General features: G+C 40.5%; 1 protein-coding gene and 1 long non-coding RNA gene across 3 annotated transcripts; one reads left to right on the top strand and one right to left on the bottom strand.

Annotated features, from left to right (window-relative positions):
* Positions 1–510: 510 nt before the first annotated feature.
* Positions 511–18,828, top strand: LOC308099927 (uncharacterized protein). 2 transcript variants are annotated; one of them, XR_013934398.1, is made up of 8 exons: positions 511–672; positions 6,652–6,796; positions 8,521–8,813; positions 9,669–9,800; positions 11,076–11,132; positions 11,807–12,035; positions 16,380–18,523; positions 18,556–18,828. XR_013934398.1 is itself a non-coding variant. In XM_080448791.1 (7 exons), exons 1-7 carry the CDS (start codon positions 577–579, stop codon positions 16,499–16,501), a joined length of 1,074 nt encoding a protein of 357 aa, XP_080304917.1. In that variant the 5' UTR covers positions 511–576; the 3' UTR covers positions 16,502–18,828. The 2 variants fall into 2 exon arrangements, 1 of the variants encoding a protein (XP_080304917.1); XM_080448791.1 differs by having other exon boundaries at positions 16,380–18,828.
* A 217-nt stretch (positions 18,829–19,045) lies between these two features.
* On the bottom strand, positions 19,046–21,571 carry LOC308099827. Its single transcript, XR_013934390.1, has 3 exons — positions 20,936–21,571; positions 19,923–20,429; positions 19,046–19,562 (listed from the first exon to the last, which is right to left on the bottom strand). It is a non-coding gene; the product is annotated as an uncharacterized lncRNA (long non-coding RNA).
* Between the last annotated feature and the right edge of the window lie 5,313 nt (positions 21,572–26,884).

Raw genomic sequence — 26,884 nt, 5'->3', positions numbered from 1 at the left:
GTGCAGTACACCTCGCAACCGATAGGTTCGCGTAGTTGAAAGCATAATTATACGAAGAAAATGGCTACCAATCGGATTGAAATTTTTTTTTTTTTACAATACGGAAGATACGGGTACTTTTGAGGACCCGTACATTATTTTAACATCCGTTGTCATGGGGTAAGCACTTTATATTTGAAATCTGAACGTTTATGTAGATGTACGGGCTGTAAATTGAGAAAGTGTAAACACTATGTTGAAGTTCATCCATGACTGTCATGCTTCAGGGGTGATAGACCTAAAACGGACGTCATATCCGAAGGCGTAACGATTGGGGGAAAAGAACCGGAAGTGGAGTTGTTTATGAATTTTAATAACTTCTTTGCATTTTTTTTCTTCCATTCTTTGTCTTTCTCTGTACAGAGGGTCGGACCGACGCCTCGCGCTGCCGTTTCAACCAGAAAATATGGAATAAAATCTAGATTTATTCCATATACAAACGGTGTTATTATAATTTTAGAGTTATTATTCGTATTGGTGTATTTGGTGGTGAGCAGCAGTGAGCCTCCTGTAGGGGAGGTGGGGGGGAGCAGCACTATGGAGGCTGAAGGTTTGAGAGGAGCAGCATCTTCTAAATGTGAAGGAGGAGCAGGAGGACAGAGGAGCAGTGAGGTGGACATCATGGGCACCAGGGTAAGAAGATGAGGATTTACACTATATATGAAATATATATGAAATAGGGCTTATAAACCCATTAAGACAAATGTCTACTAAATCCTAACAGTTTTCTGGAGAAAAAAAAACCCATGTTGCTTTAATATCAGTGGTGCTCAAACTTTTTCATGTCAAGGACCCCCAAAATGATATGTATTTGGCCTCAAACCGTTTTGTTCCAGGGAACCCCAGAAGCAAGATTTGAGTAAAAAAGAAATCTTTTAAAATATATATATATATGTATATATTTTCACAAATGTTCACTATTTTTCAAAAAATAGCAGATCTACAAGCTCATAGCGTGGCACAAAGTGATGCACTATGAGCTTGTAGATCTGTATTTTTGAATAGCCAAAGTATATGGTTGAAGTGGTTAAAAATCTTAAAATGGACTGATTTACACATCACCAGCAGCAGTGGTGGACAGTAGGCTATTTATATTTTTTGGATACTTATGACTTTCACTCTGTTGCATTTTAAAGACAAATATTGTACTTTTGATTCCACTCCATTTTTATAGGAAGGGGAAAAAGTACATTATGAATTAACCACTTAAGCCCTGTTTCAAAGCCTGCCTTCTTAGTGAAAGTACAAAAGTGTTGACATCAAAATGCATTGCAGTATTAAAAGTAAAAATATCCTACTCATTGTGCAGAATGGTCCATTTAATAATCATATTATTATTATAATTATTATTATTATTATTATTATTATATTATTGTATTATTGTAATTAGTAATGCATTAATGTGTTGATTGTTTTAATGTTACAACTGGTAAGGATGGGAGGATTTTAATGACGTTTAATGACCATGTGCTGCTGGCTAGATTAACCTATAAAATACATCATAATGTATCACTTAATGTACTGTAGGTTGTGTATTAATAATCTACTGTAAATTGACAAAGTACAGTAAATAGTAAAGGTGGCCAATAATTGTAGTGGAGTAAAAAGTATTTGACTGAGATGTAACGGAGTAGAAGTACGAAGTCGGCTATCAAGACATGAAAAATGTAATATAGTAAATTACTAGTACCTCAAAATTGTACTTACACTTAATTACTTTACACCACTGCAATGACCCAATGCACTCCTATATGAATAGCTGCACATTGGTGTGTCATTAAAAATAAATTAAATAATAACCTGTCTGTTGAATACGCCAAAGCACTGAATATATTGATGATATAGCATTGCCCACTTTAAACCTGGTGTCACTATTTAGGGAATGGCATTATAGGCAAAGACTGTCAAAATGTTCAGTTTATTTGAAAATAGGGTGGTTAACAGATATAACCCAGACGTAAAAGGCTGATTCCAAATATAATAATAATGATAAGAATAAGAATGTCCAACAATGGTATTAGGAGTGAACACTGTGGGTGAGGGGGTGTGAAAGACATTAAACCGCACATATATGAATTCATATATTCATAGGGCCTGTCATACATTATGCATTCATATATTCATTGCTGATAGGCTGTGCGTATATTCATTCATATATGCGTTGTTGATGGAGCATGCTGCGTATGTAGGCCATCCATCCATCCATCCATCCATCCATCCATGCACTCATTGTTGATTACATTCATACATATTCATTGGTGACAGACGTACAGTATGCATTAATATATTCACTGTTGACAGACAATACATATATCATTGTTGATAGGCAACATATAATGTTCATTCATTCCCTGAGACACACAGTGTCTACTACTACATATTGTGCCAGAATCTAAGCACATTCTTTTATTTTATTTTATTTCATTCATCTCCTGTGTTGAATTTACACCCAGGGGGCCCTCTCTCTCTCTCTCTCTCTCTCTCTCTCTCTCTCTCTCTCTCTCTCTCTCTCTCTCTCTCTCTTTCTCTTTCTCTTTCTCTTTCTCTTTCTGTCTGTGTCTGGTCCTTCTGAAATAAATATGTGATATAAATATAAATATTTGAAATTATTTTGCTAACGGTGAGAAAGCTCAGTTTGAATTAAATATAAATGGGCTCTTATGTAGAGCGACTTACAGTAAGCAAGGTAAACACATACACAGAATGCAGAGAGACAATGTAGTGCCTCAGTAAACTAGGGCCACAGGTAAACAATGAACCTTGCATCAGTTTAAACAACAATATACTGTCAAAATAATAATCTATACCAGGGGTCTTCAATAGGGGATTTGGGACCCCTAGGGGGTCCTCAGAGCTACTACAGGGGGTCCGCCAAATAATTGTGTGGTGGGGAACATTAGCCGAAAGTAGCTGATCTACAAGCTCACAACGCCTCGCATCGGAGAGTCGGTGTAGAGGGGAAAAGAGCAGACCAAGTACAGAGTCAACAGTCACGTTGACTAAATATTGAGGGTTTAAAAGTTAACTATCTGAAAATACACTTTAACATGAATCCAGCTATCTATGAAATCATGAAAGGTTTCATATGGGTTATTATAACTATCAGTCATTTACATGGGGACCCCCTGAAACCCCTGCTAGGACCCCTGGGGGTCCCCGGACCCCATGTTGAGAGCCACTGGTCTATATGTGAAGATCATGTGGTTGGGTAGGACACCTACTGGTTGATCAGTGGTATTGCACGAAGGTCAAACGTGCATTATGTATATCCTCGCGTGGCATCGCTATGCATCAGGAACCTGTAGACTTTTGCATAATCGTCTCTGTCAGGTGGATGTCCAAAACTGTTGCATCAAAAGTAGCAGATCTACAAGCTTGTGGATCTGCTACTTTTGATGCTTTTGTGTGACGATGTGGTTTGATCAAGTAGGGCATTCATTTACAAGAAAAACACAAAAAGTTAGAATATGGCGATAAAAGGTTTCTGTCCGACAGCAACGATATAATAGCATGCCCAAAATAGGTTTTAAAAGTGGTTAAATATATACATTTTTAAGGGTGTAGAATGTGCTTCTGTACCGAAGAATGAGGGCACACAAAGTACTGTATAGTAAATCAAAATGAAAAAATAATAACTTTTTGTATATATTTTTTTTAAGGGAAAAATGATAAAGAGATTGTTGCATCTATAAACATATGGTCTCTGTCGGGTGGAAACCTCATATGTCCAACTTTTCAGGATTCAAATTCAAAAGTAGCAACAGTAGCAGATTTATTATAACTGAGTATAGTTGAAAAAAAAAAAGAAATATTTTTTGCAGAAAAAACAGAAAATGAATAAATGTCAGCAAATTTGACAGTAGACTAGAGCAGTGGTCCAAGGACCCCCGTAAACCCCCATTTAGAGATAAAACCATAGCTAGTATATCGTTGTTGTCGGGCAGAAACCTCTTATCTCCATATTCTAACTTTTTTTTCGCGTAAATTAACGCCCTAAATGATCATACTACAGTGTCCCACAAAAGCATCAAAAGTAGCAGATCTATAAGCTCGAAACACATTTTGAGCTTGTAGATCTGCTATTTTTGATGCTTTTGAATTTGAATCCTGAAAAGTAACAGTTTTGGACACGTGAGCTTTCCACCCGACAGAGATAATAGAATGCTATAAATGATTGATAAGCCACCCTTTTGATGAATAAAACATTACAAATAAGAAATGGAGTGAAAGAGATGTAATTAGTTCCTCCTCCTGAGCAGATTGATTTTAAACTGGGGCCATATTCAAAATTAAATTAATCCATTAAGACCGGGAACGACCGGGATCTGTGTCATTTTAAGATTTCTTTGGCTATTCCAAAAAATTCAGATATACAAGCAAACATTTTTTACTTCAACCTGTGTTTCTGGGGGTCCCTGGAACGACATATGTTGAGATGGGGGTCCGTGGACAAATACATATAATTTTGGGGGTCCTTGACATGGAAAAGTTCGAGCACCACTGATGTAGCAACATACTGTTAGGATTTAGAAAACATTTTTAGATTATGTATTTGGCCACGGACCCCCATCTCAAAATGTCTCGTTCCAGGGACCCCCATGAAGCAAAGATTTGAGTCACAAAATAGCAGATCTACAAGCAGCTTGCCAAAGAAATCTTAAAATGACACGGATGCGTTCCCGGATTTAATGGGTTAAATTGGATTTACTGAAGTAAGTCCAATTTGGATGTCAATACTGTATGTTCCAATGATATGCAAATAAGCATTGCTGCCTGTTCAATAACGGTTGTGCTAGTGCTAGCTTTTCATTTGATCTGGTGTAACACTTTACAGATCAGCAGATTCACACACATTTGTTCTTATCATTAAACATAACAGTGAAAAAAATTCTTCTATTTTCCACTTTCTCTCTCCCCCCCCCTTTTTTAAAGCCAACATTTTAACTCATTTTCAAAGCCAACATATCTTAACTCAGAATACTGACCTACAGGTCTCAGTAGGTGTTTTGTATAAAGTGTAGTGTTTTGGACCGCGTCGGAAGCGCTCCGTCTCAAGCGAACACGAGAGGCACCACCGAGCGAGCTAAAGCAAGTGAGTTGCCGTGCCGAATGTTGCGAAGTTCGCTTGAGCCGCCGTCCGAGTTATGTACCGATAGGCACAGACTCGTAAATCATGTTTTGGGGACTGAGCCCCGTCGGTAGGTCAGTATCTCACCAATCAATAGCCTGATTAAACGTGATAATGTTCCATGCGGTGCATTGATAGCACCCGAGGGCGGTGGCTGGACACGATGCTAGTATGTCACAGGGATTTACCCCCCAACCCAACCCTTGATGCTGAGTGCCAAGTAGGTAGGCACCGGGTGTCAAGCAGGGAGGCATTGGGTCTCTTTTTATAGTCTTTTGTATGACCCGGCCGGGGAATCAAACTCAGACCTCCCAATCTCAGGCCAGACACTCTAACCACAATGCCACTGAGCTGGTGAACTAAGTAATAAGACTATGGGATTATTACAAAAAGGGATACTTTATAGTTTTTTTTTGTTCAAACGTGTGCGTGTGTGTGTGTGTGTGTGTGTAAACCGAAGACGGAACCTCATTTAAATTCAAATTGAAGAAGCGTCAACTTCATATTTTGTGCCTCTCTTCAGATGTGATGTGGTGTAACATGGCACGATGATTGACTGAACACCATTCAATTTGCATATTAATGACACGAGATAGGAGATTAGAATATTTGGGGCCTTCTCTTTTTTTTCTTTTTTTTACAGCCGCTCCCTTCGGGGGAGGAACTGTCATTTGCTATGGTGTTGTTGTTATGGTAGAGGGAACAGCTGATAGCTTTGAAGAGAAAAACAAGCAAGACTTAGCACATTAAAACCGGGAACGTCAATCTGTGTAACCACTTTAACCATTATTTTATACTTTGGCTATTCAAAAATAGCAGATCTACAAGCTCATAGCGAGGCACATGAGCTTGTAGATCTGCTGTTTTTAAAAAATCATGAAAATTGGTGCAAATCTTTAGTTTGAATATATATATTTTTTAAAGCGAACATTTGTAACTCAAATCTTTGCTTCTAGGGGGGTCGCTGGAACAATATATTTTATATATATATATATATATATATATATATATATATATAATATATATATATATATATATATATATATATATATATATATATATATATATATATATAAAAAGAAAGACATTTTAAAATGACACAGATGCGTTGCCGGTCTTAATGGCTTAAAGAACAAAGAAAGTTAATTTAATTAATTGTTTGTTCGTCCGTCTGTCCTCCGGTGCCTCGAGTGACAGTTGGAATGAGAAGAAAAACACGTTAGAAATGGGGGGCTCAAGGCACTTGGGTGGTGCAGTGGTAAAGTACCTGCCCACCACCGCGGAGGCCCCCCCCTCCAAGGACCCCCCCCCCCCTCCAAGGACCCCCTCAGAACCACTTTGAGAACCACTGCCCTATTTTATACTTTGTCGTACAACGGTGTCACGCGAAAATAGCCGATCTACAAGCTCACAGCGGTTCACTGTGCGCCTGTCGACACCTCTTATCATATTGTGTTGTTCTGTATCTCGTCATCCTCGTCCAGGTGATGAAGGTGGAGTCGGGGGTGGGGCTCACAGACTACCAGGGGGCGGAGCTTCACTTCCTGCGCTCCCGGGTGCGGCAGCTGGAGAGAGAGAGAGCAGAGATGGCCTCGGAGAACCTCCGCCTCAAAAACATGCTGGTCAACGGTAAGGACAATGTCACCGTCACAGCTTTAAGTTGACCATTAATTGTCACACAAATAATTGTGATTAACAATTTAATTGTGTTTTTTTGGCATTTAACATTGGAACATGTGAATACCATTTTAATTTCTGTTTGGTTTTACAATTAACCCATTAAGACCTGAAACGCATCCGTGTCATTTTAGAATTCTTTAGCTATTCAAAAATAGCAGATATACGAGCTTGTAGATCTGCTATTTTTGAAAAAATATTTAAAAAAAACTGTTAAGATTTAGAAAACATTTTTAGAATCGGCCTCAGGTCTTAATTAGCCTGGTAAACCCTCCCTCCGGAAATCTCATTTCTATTTGATTCCTGGAGTGAGTCTGGCCTGATCCGCCTTTCTGCAATATTGGCTGTGTACGCCAAACGGACGAGCCTATCAGCGTCGTCGCTCATTGTTCTGTGATTGACAGCTTACGTTGGCCAATCAGGTGGCGAGTTCGAGTGAGCCCAAAACACGAACGGCAGCCATCTTTTTCTTGTCCGCTATATTCTCAGCTATTTTTTTACTTCAAAAAGCTCTCTAACTTCTATTTTGAGGCACGGAATTTACTTATAAGATATCGTTTGGATAGAATTTAGTTGTTTAACTTCATATATGTGGTCAATTAATCATGACAAAGCCTATTTAAAAAAAAAAATTTAGAGAACCGGTAGGGGCGGGCAGTGACACCCATGTATCCGAATAAGGCAACCCATTTTGGGCATGGCTGTCTCAAAAGTCCTGTTGCGTCACATTAAGACTGGTGAACTGCTGATTGGCTGAAGGGGAAAAATTATCATTGGCTGAAGGGGTTGTCAGTCAACGGTATTACTCCCGCCCAACTCCAGCACAGCCAATATTGCAGAAAGGCGGATCAGGCCAGACTCACTCCTGAAATCAAATGGAAATGAGATTTCCGGAGGGAGGGTTTACCAGGCTAGGTCTTAATGGGTTAAAAGCTGAAATTGTTGATCTACAAGTGACGTGTTGTAAGTTTGTAGATCTGCTATTTCTGCTACAGTATGTTTGGAAAATGTTTGAAAATGTGTGAAAAACTTTCAACATTATTATGACGATTATGAATTAATTGATTGATTGATTTTCTGAATTAATTGAGATTAGGCGATTATGAGATAATTGTGACAGGCCTATTTAATCGTAACGAGCAATATCTAGATTTATGCACACTGGAAGCTCAGCTTGTGTTATTAATATGTATTGGAAAGCTTATAGGGTTGGGATCCGGAGGAACCAGAGGTACCGGATCCAACATTGAGGAACCGAATCGGTTCCAAATATGTGGACTTCATGTCTACTATACAATTACAATACCTGTGGTTCTCAAACTTTTACATTTCAAGGACCACCATAACTCTTTTTAGTTACAGACCTGTAAGGGTCCATTTGGTTTTATTAACCAATTATACTATATCTTCATAACTACATGATCGGCTATTTTGGGTGAATGGTCCTCCAAGAATAGAGATTGTAGGCTTCAACTGCTAAATGTTTAAAAGCTAAATAAATAAAAGTTCCTATCGCACAAAGAATTGCGTGATTAGTAGATCTGTAGTAATTCTCAGGAAACCCCCTTAGGGGCCCCAGACCCCTGGTTTAGACCACATCACATCCCCAATCGGGACGCTGTATCTTTCTAAAACGACCATCTTTGGTCATCTCATGTACTGCCTACATTTCCCAGAGATCCCTGGGCTACTGTCCACCATGTGGCAGACCCTGGGTCAGTCCAGCCACTCCACGACGGCAACGCCCGGCGTCCGCGAGGAGCACGGCGGCTTCACCTCCTCCTATGTGCATCACCATCACCATGACGACGGCAACAGCAACGCCGCCGCCGCCGCCGTCGCCGCGCTCTTCACCGCCCAGCATCACCCAGTCGCCATGGCGACCGCCGAGGACCTGAGCGGGGACATGTCCCCGTACAGCGGTGGGGGGTCTCTGGGAGGAGGCGAGGAGGAGGAGGAAGAGGAGAAGGTGAGCATAGGGGTGGAAAGTAGTGAATTTACTTAAAGGGCAAGACCACTTTGGTAAAGGTTTGGGTTGTGTAGTTACCTTGCCATGATGTAACTCCAAAGGTGGACAAGAAATATTTGCTCCATTGATTAGAAATTGATCATTCTAAATTTGCTCCTCATTGACTTACATTGTACGGTAAAACAGCTCTTAAACTCACTCTTTTAGCACGTAAATGAACACGAATAAAGCTGATTCAGACAATATAGAGCATCACCGAACCCAGTACTGTTTGTTTTTTTAATAAAAATGTTAACTTCCTACTTATTTTACTATTTGAAGATCCGGATCCGGATCCGCGAATCCAGTCCGGGTTTTCTTCTTAATAAAAATAGCAAAATCAACAGGAAGTTAACATTTTTATAAAAATTCTAATCAATGGAGAAATTATTTTTGATTTCTCGTCCACCTTTGGAGTTACATCATGGCAAGGTAACTACACAACCCAAACCTCTACCAAAGTGGTCTTGCCCTTTAAGTACGATTTCGAGGTACTTTTGTGTTACTTGAGTATTTCCGTGTCTTGATACCAGTGTTAATTTCCTCGACTAAAACTATGACGAAAAATGTTCGTTGACTACTGTTTTTTCCCTGACGAAAACTAAATAAAAACGAAATAAATAGCCGATCTACAAGCGACACGTTATGAGTTTGTAGATCGGCTGTTTTCAACTGTAGATTTAGTTGAGTAAAATCTTACGATATTTAGTCAACTAAAACTATAGACTAAAACATTTCAGATGACTAAAATAAAACTAAATGGGATTTTTTCAAAAGACTCAAGGAGAATCAAACTGTGCCGCTCCACCTGTGCAGGTGAGAGGAGGAGAGATGGGCGTGGCGGAGGAGGCCCCCATGTGCACGCAGACGGACATGACGGTGGCCACCAGGAGGTGCTGTTCGGACGCACCGCCGTGCGTCAACGGAGACGTCGGCATACTCTCACACGTGAGGAGACCTGACCCACTATTTACTATGAATGACATTTAACCCATTGAGACCTGAAGCCGATTCTACATGTCTCCTAAATCTCAACAGTTTTCTGAAAAACGTATGTTTCTATATCAGTGGTGCTCAAACTTTTTCATGTCAAGGACCCCCAAAATGATATGTATTTGGCCGCGGACCCCCATCAAAATATATTGTTCCAGGGACCCCCAGAAGCAAAGATTTGAGTTAAAAATGTTCGCTTAAAAAATATATATATTCAAAGATTTGCACACATTTTCCCGATTTTTCAAAAATAGCAGATCTACAAGCTCGTAGCGCGGCACTCGGTGCCGCGCTATGAGCTTGTATATCTGCTATTTTTGAATAGCCCAAAGTGTAAAATAATGCTTTTTAGCTCAAATCTAAAAATGACACAGTTCCAGGTCTTAAAGGTGCTATGCTGGGTTTCCACAGCCAGTTTAGCCCCACACCACACCGGACCTTTTGGCGTCGCATGGCCCAGCACCCAAATATGTCCAGCACACAAAAAAGTACCCCCTCTCAGATCCACAGAGTCATTGACACTCCTTTGTAATGTAAACATTGGTAGAGGACATTGCTTCTTGCCTAACAATGTAATGTAGATGTGGCCAACTGTCCTGTATACAAATGCAAATCACCTGTGCGGGACTACTCCAGCTATCGGTAAGAACCAAATGGACCCTTAAAGGTCTGTACACTCAGAGTGTAAAAATGGAACTAAATGGATGTTGTTAATGAAACTGTTTATTAACAATAAATGTAATTAAATCACAGCAAAACCAATGCAATTCAAAAAAAATAAGTCAAACTATATACATGTTCTGAAATCCTGGGGGAGAGTCCTTTAGTCTACAGAAACATCATAACCACAGCCAATCAGTAGCAAGCAGCATTACACATCACCGGTTTGGCCCTGTTTGGCCTGCCTCAGACCACCCTGGAGTGGTGCCAAAATTGGCCCCACTGAGCCCACTTTGGCCCTGGTCCTTGTATGTTGAAACGAAAGCACAAGTGTGTGGTGTGGTGTGGTGTGGTGTGGTGTGGTGTGGTGTGGTGTGGTGTGGTGTGGTGTGGTGTGGTGTGGTGTGGTGTGGTGTGGGGACTTGCCAGTGGAAACCTAAGTGATAAGGTTTATGTTAAAATAAGTGTTCGTATCTCTATATTCTGATCATTGCTATAGGGTGTTTTGTTCAGTAACAGGGGTCTCCCCATCTCTCCAGCTCTTTAGTAAACACACCATTATACTTTCAGGTCGGGATACCAATTTCATCCAATCAGGAGAGAGAACCCTTACCACTATATCACAAGGTAAGGGTGAAACATCATAACCACAGGAACCATTACTTCCAATTGCACTTGTTTATCCTGTGCCTGTATCGTCCACGTTCCCAAACTCGGGGTCCCGACCCCCAGTTTGGGAACCACTGCTCGGGAATATAGAGCCAGTTACCACTTATTGTAACAAAATATTTAAAGCACGATGAGACTTTGGTAGTGGTGTGGGTTGTGTACGGTACGGTAGTCACTTTGCCTTCATTGATGCAACTAAAATATTGATGAGATATTTTGCTCTGTTGCTCCGTTGATTAGAAATGAAATTAATATTCCAAAAATAGTCTCCTCTCCTCATTGACTTGTATATTGTACGGTGAAACAGCTCTCAAAGTCACACTTTTAGCCTGTAAACAAACACAAAAAAGGTAGAGTCTGACAATCTAGAACATCATAACACTCAGTACAGCTTACTTACTTACCTACGTATTTATTTATTAATTAAGAAAGATGTCAGCTTTCTGTTGAACATGAAGTTTAATTTTTAAATTAAAAAAAAATATATTTTTATTTATTTAGGGATGTTATACAGAATCAACTTTGTTTGTGTTCGTTTACACGTGTATGCTAAAAGAGTGACTTTGAGAGTCGTTCCCAAAACTGAAAAGTGTGTGTGTGTGTGTGTATGTGTGCGTGCGTGCGTGTATCAGGTGAACCACGTGGAGATCTACCCGGGCTCCGGGGTGTTCTGTGACGTGCGCTCGTGGCACGCGGCCAACCAGGCGCAGTCTCCCACGGCGATGGCGCGCACGCTGCTGCTGGGCGTGTTTGACATGGACACGCTGATGAACAGCAACCTGCGTGGGGGGCGGAGCCGGAGGTCCACCTTCCACGAGCAACGCAGCGCTCTGGACCCACACAAGATCAACGCTATCTTCAGTACGACGCACACGCACACACACACACACGCACACACACAAGCACACACACACACACACACTCACACTCACACTCACACTCACACTCACACACACACACACACACACACAGTGTAGGACAAAGTACTCAAACCCAATACTTGAGATCAAAGTATAAAAATCAAAGTAAATATTACTCAACTAAAAGTTGCTCAGTCAAATTTGTACTTGAGTTAAAGTACTGGACTACTTGCTTTAAAAAAAAGAAAAAATCCTTAAAGGACCACTTGGTAAAAACTGTACAGTATAGTACGGTCGGGTCTATAATGCATTATAAGTGCATTTATAATGCATTATAATGCACTTATAAGGCATCATAACACTTTTATAACTATGCATAACTACTTGTCACTCCCTTCATGGTCCAAAAACGAGGCAGTAGTTTTCTGGTACTGGTGGTTTTATTCAAGCACTCAAACACATAAAATAAACAACGATCAGAACATATAACTCATACAAAACATATAACTTATATAAAACTATAAAAAGAAAATATAAAAGAAAATATAAAAGAAAATATAAAAGAAAATACACTTAAGAAATGACTTTACCTCGCTGGCTGCATAATGACACAAAGGGAATGAAGTCCAGGAGGCCCAAAGATACAAAGAACAAACAAAACTTAAGTCAGCACCATGCTGCTTACAAACATCTGTCTGCTCCCATGGGAGCGCATCGCACTCTGAGAGCTGCTAGTGACTTCTCTACCGGTACGCACCATATAAGGAAGCGGCCGGAAGCTGTCAGACCAGCACTTCCGGACTGCTCATCAAAATAAGACAAATCTTGGCGAGAGACAAAATAATAAGCTATAGCTGCAGTTACACTCCCACCAAATCAATCTTGATTTCATTTTAACACTTTAAATAATTCAAATCTTCATTTCAAAACAAAGTAGACCTCGACCTTCTGCTTCAAGCAGTATGACAATATTTCTTGTCCAAATCAAAAAACTATTTTCCTTCAAACGTGTATAAGAAAACAAAACCTTTGTACAGCTTTCAAAATCAACGTATAATAAGCTCTTCAAGAAATAATTAATAGAAAATATACATGCCAACATTGTGGCTTCACAATAATTTGATGACCTTTTCCATTTGTTGGAGACCTTTGATTTTGTCAAATAGAACAATTACCTCTGATCTTGTCAAAACAAAAAATATGAGCAATGACTTTTGACCTTGTCAACAAAACATATGGGCAATGACTTTTGAAGTTCTTTCTAATCAGGTGGTCTACTATTTTTTCCTTCCACCTTAGCACCTCTTAAGAGAATCCTCTTTTTCCTGTGCTTCTTAAAGTTTGTTCTCTCTTTCCTTTTTGAATCCTTATCACTTGATGATGAGAATTTCCTCTTTTTCCAGTTCCTTGCTTTATTTCTGTGATCCTTTGGTGTTAGTTTCCTTGCATTTGTAGGCTTCTTGTTCTTGCTCCCTGCTGGTTTCTTGGGGCTCTTGGTGGCGTTCAGGCCTTTAGCTGCTACTTCCTTGGCAGCAGGCTTCTTGACTTTCTTTGGTGATTTCTTGGTGGATGCAGGCTTCTTTGCTGCCGCCTTCTTGGGCTTCTTAGCCGCTGCAGGTTTCTTGGCTGCAACAGCCTTCTTTGCATTAACTGCCTTCTTACCAACAGGCTTCTTTGCTTTCTTACCAACAGGCTTCTGCACCTTCACCGCTTCTACCTTCTTGCATGGACTCCTCCCACCGTAACGTGGCATACTCAAACCTGTCCTTTGTTCAAAAAGCTGGGTTTCTTCCCCACAGTTCATTTCTCTAGGCAGTAAAGCTTGTGCTGCATTTAGCCCTTTAAGTGCCTCCAAACGCTCAAGTTCTCGCTTGATTTCCTCCATAGACTGTTTACTTTTGAGGTCCTCTGCTTCCAGTTGCTTTAGCCTTTGCTGCTGGTGCTCTTGCTCTGCAATGATCTTTAAAACTTCTTGTGTGGCTGCAAACTCAGCTGCAGCTACCTGGGCAAGAGCATTATGGACAACATCTTTTGTGACTTGATTACACTTATCCAACTTGTGACGCAGGTCACTGGTTGGCATTTTAATTTCTCGATATGCATTGTAAATGCCATTCAATTCAAACAGGTCCCTTTCAACAGCATTCACATAACCTTGCAAGTTAGTCAGTGGGGCTTTGTTAATCACACCTTTTTTAGTTGCTTGAAGTTTCCAGTGTTCGTATACACAATCAAATGTATACAAAAGACCTTGCAACCTTCTGGTTTGCAAACTTTCTTTAACTGGTTCTGTTTGTTGTGCAGGTTCTTTAGCTTGTGCAGGTTCTTTAGATGCCCTTGTCAACTCACTTGCTCGAGTTGCTTCTGACATCTTTACTTGTAACCCACAAAAATTACGTGACAACCATACACTTAAAACCCAGTCCCATGAATGTGTCAAATTAAGCTTGCATTTAATTTAAACACTCGAGAGAATGCAACATCTTTAAAGACCATCAACATTTTTAAAGACCATCAACCTGTAACAACATAGAATAAAATGTCCTTAGTTCATTAAATTCATTTGCATAACAATGCAAGTCTTTGCAAATGTCTTTTCAATGTCTCTTATGCACCTTTATAGTAGCACATTCACAGTTCCCTTTTTGGAACACTTGCTGTGTGCATGCACTAACCTGCAGGTATCTTCTTGATGAACAGTTCTCAGCATGTTTTTAGCTGGCAAACAACGTGGCTTTGTTTCTTTTGGGCACGAACGGATGAAAGGGTTTTTGACCGTCCACTGCGCAGCTCCGTGGAACGGCGAGTGCGAGTCGAAATGGCCCGCCGCTTGGTCCCGAGACGGATCCTGAGGCGCGGTAGCCGTCTGGTAGACCTCCATGACGCAGGGTGACTTGGACTGCCGTGGATCGGATGATGCATCGAGTTTTACTCCTTGCAATTGAGTTTTACTCCTTGCAGTCGAGTTTTACTCCTTGCAATCGAGTTTTACTGTCACTCCCTTCATGGTCCAAAAACGAGGCAGTAGTTTTCTGGTACTGGTGGTTTTATTCAAGCACTTGTCTCTCAAATATACCATCGTAAAACTGATAGAAACACAAAAATAAACAACGATCAGAACATATAACTCATACAAAACATATAACTTATATAAAACATATAAAAGAAAATACACTGACTTTACCTCGCTGGCTGCATAATGACACAAAGGGAATCCAGGAGTCCAGGAGGCCCAAAGATACAAAGAACAAACAAAACTTAAGTCAGCACCATGCTGCTTACAAACATCTGTCTGCTCCCATGGGAGCGCATCGCACTCTGAGAGCTGCTAGTGACTTCTCTACCGGTACGCACCATATAAGGAAGCGGCCGGAAGCTGTCAGACCAGCACTTCCGGACTGCTCATCAAAATAAGACAAATCTTGGCGAGAGACAAAATAATAAGCTATAGCTGCAGTTACACTACTTATAACAAGGTTTATGAAGTATTATAAATGCTGGTCATAATGCATTTTAAGCTCAGCTGAACATAAGCCCTGTTTTATACTTATTATTATTATTATTGGGGCTGGGACTCGATTAATTAAAAAAAAAATAATAATTAGAGGCTTTGTAATTAATTAATCGCAATTAATGCCTTTTAATTGCATATCAATATTTGACCTGAGAACAGTGAAAAGCTATTTTTTTTAATGGATTTTGGCATACGTCTTGTGTACTCAAGAACTGTACTTAAGTACAATTTTGAGGTTAAAAATAGCAGATCTACCAGCACAAGGCATTGTGAGCTTGTAGATCTGCTATTTTCCACCACTGGAGGCTGGTAGAGTGTGTTGTTGTTACTGTTGTTTTATAGTAGTTTAATTCATTATTAATAAAAATCGCGCGCATGTGACCCGCACCGTGCACCCCCCCCCCAAACGGGACAAACGCGTGCGTAGGGGGGGTGCATCCATTACAGATTCTGATTTGTTGGTTGGTGCGCTGGTATGATCGGTCCGTCTGAAACTCGTCCAGTGAAAAACGTTCCGCGTTGCAAAAATAGGTGCGATTAAATTGCGTAATTTTTTTTTACGCGAGCATTTTTCTGTAATTAATTGATCGAAATTAACGCGATAAAGTCCCGTCCCTAATTATTATACATATATGTTTTTGTTGCTATTTTAAAACATTTTAAAAATGTTTATATCATCGTCACAATACCATACTATCGTCACATCAATAGCGAAAGGTATTTAGTTTAAAATAATTGTGATATTTCATATTTGATTTGATTCTTCTCTCTCTCTCTCTCTCTCTCTCTCTCTCTCTCTCTCTCTCTCTCTCTCTCTCTCTCTCTCTCCAGATGCAACTCTAACCAGGTTCCCCCTCGCCCGTAAAGGAGTGATCGGGACAGGCATCAACTCCAAGCTGTCCGAAATTCGTTTCCGATCCAGGCGAGCCAATCGGGAGCCTCGGTACCTCTGACTGACAGATTGCACGGCCAATCGGAAACCGTTGCTTGCAGAACCGGACACAGCAGCCTGCAATCTTGAACTCGGACAAAGAAAAGGACGGGTGGCCAGGTTCCATGAGGTTTATACAGTTAAAGAACATCTTCACCCATGTTCAACCTATCTTCATATAATTGGTCCTCACTAATGCTCATTATAATATGGTATTATAATGGGGTCCTTAGATGATTAGCCTAATGTGCAACATTGTTTTCTCACAGTAAACATACCAACATACAGCATTTCTAAAGTTACAATTTAATTACTTTCAAGACCTTTTAAATACCAAATTGGCCAAATTGTCAAATTGTACATAAGAAAGAGGTAGCTCTGGTCCATAGCGTTAGAAGGAGTCCTCCTTTTTTTTTTTAGATAATTGTTTTTATCCCACGATTTTGTAACCCTTTTTCACCCGGTGCCAATTATCTAAGTGATCCTGGGTGCTACACTCCCCCCGCCAGCCTAGGGAGCCCAGAGCCGAGCTCATGCCTCCTTCAATGCATGAGAGCCAACTGAGTTTCCCCGACGTAGCGCGTGGAAGGAACACGTTATTCCAACCAGTTCCTTTCCCCTCCATCAGGCGCCCCGGCTGTCATGGGGGAGGCGGTATAGCGACCAGGATTACTACATGTTTTTGTGAGGGTATTAACTACCCTGAGAGACATGGGGAGAACATGCAAACTCCATACAGAAAGGCCCCTTTTCAACCCCACCTAGGGTATGGGCGCTGATGACGCGGAGGAGAAGACATGCCCCCAGTGCCCACAGCGTCCCCGGCGGGAATCGAACCCAGGACCTTCTAGCTGTGAGGCGACAACGCTACCGACTGTGCCACCGTGCCCCTTAACGCTAGTCCTCCTTAGGAGTACTCCTTAACGCTATGGTACTTTCGATCCTTTCCCCTCGCACCCGCGGCAGCACAGGCTGCGCAGCTTCTCGTCTGTAGTAAAAGAAATAATCTGACCAGAAAAGAAAATATTTCACCGGAAGGAAAACTTTTTTTGGGTTACTCCACTGCGCCCCCTAAAATTCCATCTGGTCAATCGAATTTTTCTATTGACCAGATTTTTCCTTCGGCTGAAATATTTAATTTTCTGGACAAAAAGTGTATTTTAGACGTGAGGTGGGGGGCTCAGAGTGTTCCCACTAAGTAGAGGAGGCTTTCAACTCCATAAAACTGTCTTTGTTTTGGTGAGTAGCAGAAGTGTATTTTTTATCTTTACTACAGACGAGAGGCTGCGCAGCCTGTGGTGCGTGCGCAAAGGCTCGAAAGTGCCGTAGCGTTGAGGAGAACTCCTTCTAACGCTATGGACCACAGCTAAGAAAGAGGCAAACGCCGATCTACAAGCTCACAATGCCTTGTAGTTAGCTTGTAGTTCCGCTATTTTCACAATGTTTATCTGTGGAACCGAGTCAAACTACAATTCCAAGTGCTTTTCAGGGTGAGGGGTCCCCAGTTCAAATATGATTATTTTGGGGGGTTGCGGCCTGAAAAGTGTGGGAACCCTTGGTCTACTACTCGGTCTGCGTCTCAGAGGAGGGCTGTGGACAGTTCAGAAACCCACCTAGCAGTGACATCGTCGATGAGGAATCCAAGCTAATAGAAACTACTTTATATTCCTGGAAAGTTAGCATGCTATAATAGAAGCCACACAGAGTGAACAAAGATGAAAATGGTTCCATATCATGATGAGCATTAGTGGGGACCAATTATATGAAGATATAGGTTGACAATGGGTGAAGTGGTCCTTTTGAATATTCATCAGGGACATATCTACAGGACGGACTCTCAAATAACAGACGTGGACATTCAATGTCTTTATTTACTGTATTGTGTCTTCATCGGGGCAGACAGTAGGACAACCGAGGGAGACAGTGTAGGACAGAGGGCTCTGTGAGGTCTGATCCAAGACCAGCATTAACTAACTGTCTGTCTGTCTGTCTGTCTGTCTGTCTGTCTGTCTGTCTGTCTGTCTGTCTGTCTGTCTGTCTGTCTGTCTGTCTGACAGACAGATAAATGTCAAGAAGACAAAAGTGAACATGTGTGTAATGTGGTAGCTTCCATGGTCATTGATTCTGTCAAACTGTAAAGCCTATAGTTCAGAGTTCAGACCAAAGATTTGCAACGAGCCGAGTTGAAACCTCCCACAGAAATGTGCTTTGCAAACGTCATAAAAGTGGACACAGTTCACATCAAAGCGACGAGCTGAGAGTGACTGCTGTTATTATTGCATACTGCAAGACTATGCAAAACAGACGAAGCCACAGATTTCTCAAGTTAAATGTGGATTCAAGTTCTCAAGTCGCCATGACTGATTTCAGTCGTGATTTGGATTCCATAGAAGTATTCTATGGCAGTGGGGGTTTGTTTGTCGGGGAGGGGGGGGGGCCCAGATGACAGTAAAGTGACAATAAAAAATTAATAATAATGAAAAAATACCATTACTGCACCAAAAGTAATCAACAAACGATACTATAAAAACTGGTCAAACATTGGCCAAATTGTCAAATAATATAAGAAAGAGGCAAAAAGAAAAAAACAAGCTGATCTACAAGCGCACAACGCCTCGTGTTGCGAGGCGTTGTGAGCTTTGAGGCGTTTATCAGCTTCATTTTTTATAGTGTTACAGTTCCAATTTTGTCTGCTCATTTCTTTGTCATCACTTCCAATTTTACATGTTTAATCTGTATCCTGACTGAGTTCTCTATCGTATAAAATTAGTATCCTGACCTAAAAATGCATTTTCTGTCTAGACCTGGAACACCAATACGTTACTATACCTTTCAATTCGGGAACCCCTTTTGGTGTAGTTGTTGCTATGTACAGTACAGTACATACTGTAGCAACATTATTTTTTGTAATTTATTTGAATAAACTTTTTAGTTTTTCAGAAAACTTCCTGATTTAGAATGTGTTTTTAGAATCAGCCTCAGGTCTAAATTAGGTTAATAAAGAGCTGGAGAGACATGCAGACTCCTACTGAATTAAGAAATATCCATATGGCCAAGACCTCAATAAGCCAACATCAGCTGACCTGCGACAGGGTAATCTGAGTTCCCAGAAGTTTTTCGCCTCGCATACAAACGGGAGCGGCGAGGAACTTCTGGGCCAAAGCCCTGGTATTTGTGGGCGGGATGTAACTTACGCTCAGAATCTGAGCGGACACGCCTCTTACCGGTCTACTCGTCTAAAAAGTCCGACGAGAGGCAAACCGCAGTACACAACAATGGCGGCCGCAATTTCTCAAGGGGAAATTGCTTCCCGTCGCTCCTATTTACATGTAAGACCCACTGCATGTGGATCCCGCCCCCTTTTCTTCATTGGCTGTTGATTTGAATCAGAAATCAGTGGCCGCGCCCCTGCTGTCCAGGCTTTGAGCCGAAGCCTCCCAAACTAGCGACAGGGTGATTCAGGCCGCTGTGACTTCTCTCTACAGCATCCTTAAATGGTTTGTCTTGCTGCACATCTTTGGTCTGAACTGTAGGCTTTCAAGACCGGTCCCATATGTCATGCCATTGGCAATGAATTTCGTCGCTGTCGGGCAGAAACCTCTTATCTCTATATTCTAAATTGTTGAGTTTTTTCTTAAATCAATGCCCTACTTGATCATACTACAGCGTCACACAAAAGCCTCAAAAGTATACTTTTGCTATGTTAAATGTGAACCCTGGAAAGTTTGCGTCAGGGTATAGCTCAGTTGGTAGAGTTCTCGCCTTTGGACCACATGGTCATAGGTTCGATCCTCGGCACCGCCAGCTCAGCGTTTGAGCATCACGGCGCAGGTCTATTGGTAAGTTGTGCGGTAAGTACTGGGAGCTGATGGTGGGTGTGGCGCTTGACCGCAGCAATTCATCTCCCCGTGTCTGCTGATACCGACAGCAAGCCTCTCCGTCCTACTTATCTGCAGTGGTGGAAAAAGTACTCAAATTCTTTACTTTAGTAAAAGTACCAATACTGCAATATAAAACTACTCTGTTACAAGTAAAAGTCCAGAATTCAAAATTTACTTGAGTAAAAGTACAAAAGTATTGGCATCAAAATGTACTTAAAGTACCAAAAGTAAAAGTACTAAATATTTGAAAATAGCAGATCTACAAGCTCACAACGCGTCGCGATGCGACGCGTTGTGAGCTTGTAGATCTGCTATTTTCAAATAGCCTAGGTATAAAATAGGGTTAAACTGATTAAGGTATGTTTCATTATATCATAATTTATATCTGAAAAGTAACTAGTAACTAAAGTTTTCAAATAATTGTAGTGGAGTAAAAGTACAACATTTGCCTCTGAGATGTAGTGGAGTAGAAGTAAAAGTATTGGAAATTGGATATACTCAAGTAAAGTACAAATACCTCAAAATTGTACTTAAGTACAGTACTTGAGTAAATGTACTTAGTTACTTTCCACCACTGGATACTGTTGCTATCTTTTACATTTAAATCCTGTAAAGTAACAGTTTTGAACATGTGAGGTTTCCACCCGACAGAGACGACATGTGACATTACTGCCAACCATTTTCCACAAGCATACAGTACAGTAGTTTATTACATTCTTGTTTTGTTTTTTTGTTTTAGATTGTTTTCCAAATGAAGATATCAACGTGTCTAAGGATATTAAAATGGGTTTAGACATACTCACAAACGGACATAATATATGTATTTATTTATATTTACCTGCTAATCTATTCAAAGGTATTGAATTCCTGTTGCCTCATTTCTCTTCTCTTCTCTTCTCTTCTCTTCTCTTCTCTTCTCTTCTCTTCTCTCATGGGTATAGCACAGGGAGTTGTCGTGTGTAGTTTGCGTATGTGTGTGTGTTATTGTCAAATTGTGTAGTTATTGATCCCAATGTGAGGTCACACTTCATATAGCTGTTCCCAGGTCAGTACTACTCAAATGTACTTTGGCATTTGTACTTTTAAAGTATAAATTACAAAGTACAAACTCATTGCTGTCTTACTCAAACCAGTGACCTTCTGGTTACAGTTGGATTTGTGTGTGTATGTGTGCATGTGCGTGTGCGTGTGCGTGTGCGTGTGCGTGTGTGTGTGTGTGTGTGTGTGTGTGTGTGTGTGTGTGTGTGTGTGTGTGTGTGTGTGTGGTTTATTTTTACATGTAACATCACAACACAATAAATGATGTTGTACCTGAACTCCAAACTGTTGTGTCTGGTCTAAAATTAGCTGCTGTACTCAGTGGTGGACAAAGAACTCGACCCTTTCAATTTGATTGATTGAATACTTTATTAAAAGTTTGCAAAAAAAACATTGCTGTATTGAAATTTAATTTAAAATGCACAAAATTGTCACATAAAAATATATTTTCCAGGAATAATAAAAAACTATTGGCTATATAAAGAAAATAACAATTTCCCTCAAATATCTAATATATTTAATCATATAATAAAAACTGACCTAAAAGTGAACCTTTTCAAAACAAAATTAAAATAAGTAATGATGCTACCAATGTGTCCTTATATCCTATCGTATGACCTACAGTATGACCTTACTGTGGGGTAAGAATCAATTTCACCAGCAGGTGGCGCACTAAGCATAGGGCATGAGTTTGTGTGGGCATGAGTTAAGTGTGTGTGTGTGTGTGTGTGTGTGTCTCTCTCTCTCTCTCTCTCTCTCCTCCCACCACTCACTCACTCACTCTCTCTCTCTGTCTCCTCACACCACTCTCTTTCCTCCCACCCCTCTCTCTCTCTCTCTCTCTCTCTCTCTCTCTCTCTCTCTCTCTCTCTCTCTCTCTCTCTCCTCCCACCACTCACTCACTCACTCTCTCTCTGTCTCCTCACACCACTCTCTTTCCTCCCACCTCTCTCTCTCTCTCTCTCTCTCTCTCTCTCTGTCTCTCCCCACACCACTATCTCTCTCTCTCTCTCTCTCTCTCTCTCTCTCTCTCTCTCTCTCTCTCTCTCTCTCTCTCTCTCTCTCTCTCTCTCTCTCTTTGCTTCTGGGGGGGTCCCTGGAACAAACATATTTCGAGATGGGGGTCCGCGGCCAATTACATATAATGTTGAGGATCCTTGACATGAAAAAGTTTGAGCACCACTTTTTTTCAGAAACCAGTTAGGATTTAGAAGACATTTGTAGATGTGTTCCCGGATGGAATGGGTTAAAGGTAGTTGCTCTGTTCATTATGTAAAGTAGAACTATGTCCGAGGTCACCTCAGTACAGGCAGTGCAGGACTAAGATTTGTAGTCTTTAAGGTGGTTGTGTTCCCCTGTCACAACAGCTCACAAATCTTGCTGCCATGTTTGCACATTGTTGTACTCTCTCTCTCTCTCTCTCTCTCTCTCTCTCTCTCTCTCTCTCTCTCTCTCTCTCTCAAATTTGGTCCATTCTGAAAACAAAGTGTAGCCACATAGCATTTAGCCTGCATCTGCACCTGCATCTGTAATAGGCCTATTATTATTTTTATTTTTTAATCAGACTTGTTGACCCTTTTGAAAGTTTCTGCAGAAAACACTGATTGAATCAGCACAAAAGGCTTCAAAGATAAAAATTATTAAAAAAATAAAATATTGGCTAAAACCAATATTATTTTGATATTGGTTTGATAACGATAGGATTTTGGAATCTTCCTTCGGACCCTCTCTCTCTCTCTCTCTCTCTCTCTCTCTCTCTCTCTCTCTCTCTCTCTCTCTTTCTCTCTCTCTCTCTCTTTGTCCTCTGTTCTTGGCAGTCCAGCGTTTTGTTCCAGAGAAGTGAAGAACAGAAACATTGTCTTCATTAAGGAGGTGTGTGTGTGTGTGTGTGTGTGTGTGTGTGTGTGTGTGTGTGTGTGTGTGTGTGTGTGTGTGTGTGTGTGTGTGTGTGTGTGTGTGTGTGTGTGTGTGTGTTCTTCTAGTTAGTTTTATGGCTACTGAAGACATTTATATTCAAATAGGACACTGGGGCGCCAATTCACACACACACACACACACACACACACACACACACACACACACACACACACACACACACACACACACACACACACACACACTCACACAAACATTTCTTTCCGTCTACGCCAATTCTCTTTGCCAAAAATAGCCGATCTACAAGTGTTCGCGGAATCGCGGCCCACCCATCTGACCACTTAAAACACGGCATGCCGTGTTAAGTGGTCAGATGGGTGGGTTGCGTGCATTTTCAGAGCATGTTTAATTTAATTATCCATCAATCGATTGTGTTCCGCCTTCGGTCAATGGAACTATAACATAGCATACTTTAAAGGACGACTTCACCCATTTTCAACCTATCTTCATATAATAGTCCTGACTAATGCTCATAATAAAATGGTACCATTTTATGATGAGCATAAATAATAAACTTTATTTGTATAGCACCTTTCATGACATGAAATGCAGCTCAAAGTGCTTTACAGAGCAAGAATACAATTACAGTTACAACCAATTTAACAATAAAGCAAAAAAATAAATACAAATAAAATAAAAGCAAAAGCATAAAACAACATTAAAATAGGCAATACAGTGAGGACTTAAAAATCAACCAAAGAATCAGCTAAAAGCAAGAGTGAAGAAATAGGTCTTGAGCTGTGCTTTAAAGCTATCGACAGAGGCTGCCTGTCTTAGGTGTAATGGGAGTTTATTCCACACTGTCGGTCCGTAGAAGCAGAATGCTGAGGACCTATTATATGAAGATGGTTGAAAATGGGTGAAGTCGTCCTTTAAGTTCAAATGTATCTGTATCACAATGAAAACTTCATTGAAATCAAGGTTTTAAAGAATATAAATACCGTGACATTTAGCTTTTTAAATATATTTATTTTTGTTATGCTTAAGTTATATCATCAATAAAATCGTATTCCCATTTCGTCTCTGTCGGGTGGAAACCTCATATGTCCAAAACGGTTACTTTTCAGGATTCAAATCAAACAATAGCAAAAGTAGCAGATCTTTTGTGACGCTGTAGTATGATCAAGTAGGGCGTTAATTTACCCCCAAAAAAACACACAAAGTTAAGATATGGAGATAAGAGGTTTATGCCCAACAACAACAATGTATTTGGGGGCCCACTTGCCGTATCGTGACGGCTCACCAGCGGGCCCCGACCCACAGGTTGGGAATCGCTGTGCTATAGTAATTCCACATGAGCCCCCCCCCCCCCCTTCATCTTATAATCTTATAATAGCTTTATCATTGTTATTGTATTATTAATATTGTTATGTTGATGTTGCACAGTATTGCAGATCTTACCACACTTGCATTTAGCTATACTTGTACCTGTTGACATATAGTGACAAGAAAAACCTTGGTTTTGTTTTACGCTCTCAAGAGTTAAATTATTGTTAAATACCTGCATTACTTCATTTAAAAGAAGTCTACACAACAAGAGAATGTAAAATAATTGTTATTTTTGTTCAATGTTCTCCTGTCACATCTCCTATTGGTACCACATCAATACAGCATGGAATTGTGGACAAAATCTCATCCAACGACAGCAAAATATTCTAGGTTTTGGGTCTGAGAGTCTAAAACTCATCAAACGGCGGTTCTGTGGCTCAAATGCCGAATAAATAATGGACCTTGATATGAAAAGGGTTGAAAACCACCGCTCTACGCATTAGCCACTGTACCCATTGTAGGCTACAACAACTATCACTTCAGAGTGGTGTGGACACAGGGCCCTATTCCTCGAAAGGTGAATTAAATAAGCCTGGCCTTAAGTCAAATCCAGGCTTGAAAAAGTCGGGTCCGTTTATTCGGTTCCATGAACGCCAAGCCAGGCTGAAAAGGAGCGACTTTGTCGAGCTAGGCCTTGTCAAGCCAGGCTGTGTCGAGCCAGGATAATGAAGCCAGGCTTCACGTATTCCTACAAAAGACCATGAAAGTCGATCCTTGAACTTGACCAATCATGGAGCCCAAAATGACGCGCAATAACCCCACATTTGCAAGACCACTTTGGTAGAGGTTTGGGAGTTACCTTGCCATCATGATGTAACTCCAAAGGTGGACAAGAAATAAAAAATAATTTCTCCATTGACTAGAAATTGATAATTTAAAATATGCTCCTCATTGACTTACATTCAGTGAAGAGGCCATAACTAAACCCGTAACTAATATATTTTTATATATATATATATATATATATATATATATATATATATATATATATATATATATATATATATATATATATGTCAGACATTTTTCATAATATAAAAAAAAATCTGTAATATATTATCAAACATCTAACAACAATATGAACTGTAGTGTTAACAATGACATATTATTATTATGATTCATGGTCACACACTATTTCAGTAATATAATTAATTTGATTATATCTTATTGTATTTATTTAATTTCATTTGAATGCAGGGTCATTAAAATGAGTCCATATGCAAACACATCTTTTTTAATTAAGTTTTGAATTAACTGTGGAAAAACTTGAAGAACAAGGCACTGGATTAAGTAAGCTTGGCTGTTAGCCTGCTCCTGACCAGGCTAACTTCACAGCTAAATTGCCATGGTAACTAAGGTAGGCTTGCTTCAATTCTCTTTCGTGGAATCGGGTCATGGCTAAACTTAGCCAGGGTGAACTGGCTAAACTAATCTTCAAGATAATTCAGCTTTCATGGAACCGATTCAGCCCTAATCCTGGCTAAATTAAGCCAGGATAGGGGTTAAAGCCAGGCTTTAGCTCTAATTCACCTTTCGAGGAATAGGGCCCAGGTTGTTATAAATTCAGTTCCCCTTTCAATTCATACTCCACCCTCCCGATCCATGAACATTTTCTGTATGTTGCCTGGAAGTAAATTATTTCTGGCTTTATAAATTATTTGTTCCATTTTAACACATTGAATGCCAAAAACGGTCCGGACCGTTTTTGAGGATCCAAACGAGAAGTGCCGAAAACGGTCCGGACCGTTTTTGACCCAATTCTATTTTTATACATGTGGGCCACGTGGGGCGCTAAAACGAAACTTTGACATCACCCAAGGAGTTTCTGAGAAGAAGAGGCTGGATCTGGCTCCATGTCAAAAATCCTTCCGGTCGGCGTTTTCAATGTTATCTCCTTGACTAAAAGCTTAATATCTCCATTTCTTTTTAACGTGGTGGAAACGAGCCGTTTTCGATCGGCGATCACGCTGCAATGGAGGATCGCGTTAGAAATATTATTGTTCCTGGCGTTAGTCGGGACCCTCCGCCGTCTCGCACGCACGCTTTGTTTACATGCACTTCCGCGTCGGGGCTTCTACAGCACGAAACGTATAACGCAAGTGGATGGAAGAAATGCAGGCACTCAACGTATAATATTTTAATAAACCTCTGGCACCCAATGCGTTAAAGACGATACACAATCAAACATACTCTGTTGACCTCATCGTATCATCTTTATCTTT

The sequence above is a fragment of the Gymnoscopelus braueri genome (assembly GCF_963280865.1).
Source record: "Gymnoscopelus braueri genome assembly, chromosome: 14".
NCBI classification, from domain to species: domain Eukaryota; kingdom Metazoa; phylum Chordata; class Actinopteri; order Myctophiformes; family Myctophidae; genus Gymnoscopelus; species Gymnoscopelus braueri.
This window is presented reverse-complemented; position numbering and strand designations above follow the sequence as displayed.

What these genes read in the sequence shown, in the direction of transcription:
- LOC308099927 (XM_080448791.1), top strand. Translation starts at nt 577, where the DNA reads ATGGAGGCTGAAGGTTTGAGAGGAGCAGCATCTTCTAAATGTGAAGGA. An exon ending in CAAAAACATGCTGGTCAACG is followed by an intron (nt 6,797 to 8,520) that starts GTAAGGACAATG and finishes TACATTTCCCAG; the next exon opens with AGATCCCTGGGCTACTGTCC. An exon ending in CAAGATCAACGCTATCTTCA is followed by an intron (nt 12,036 to 16,379) that starts GTACGACGCACA and finishes CTCTCTCTCCAG; the next exon opens with ATGCAACTCTAACCAGGTTC.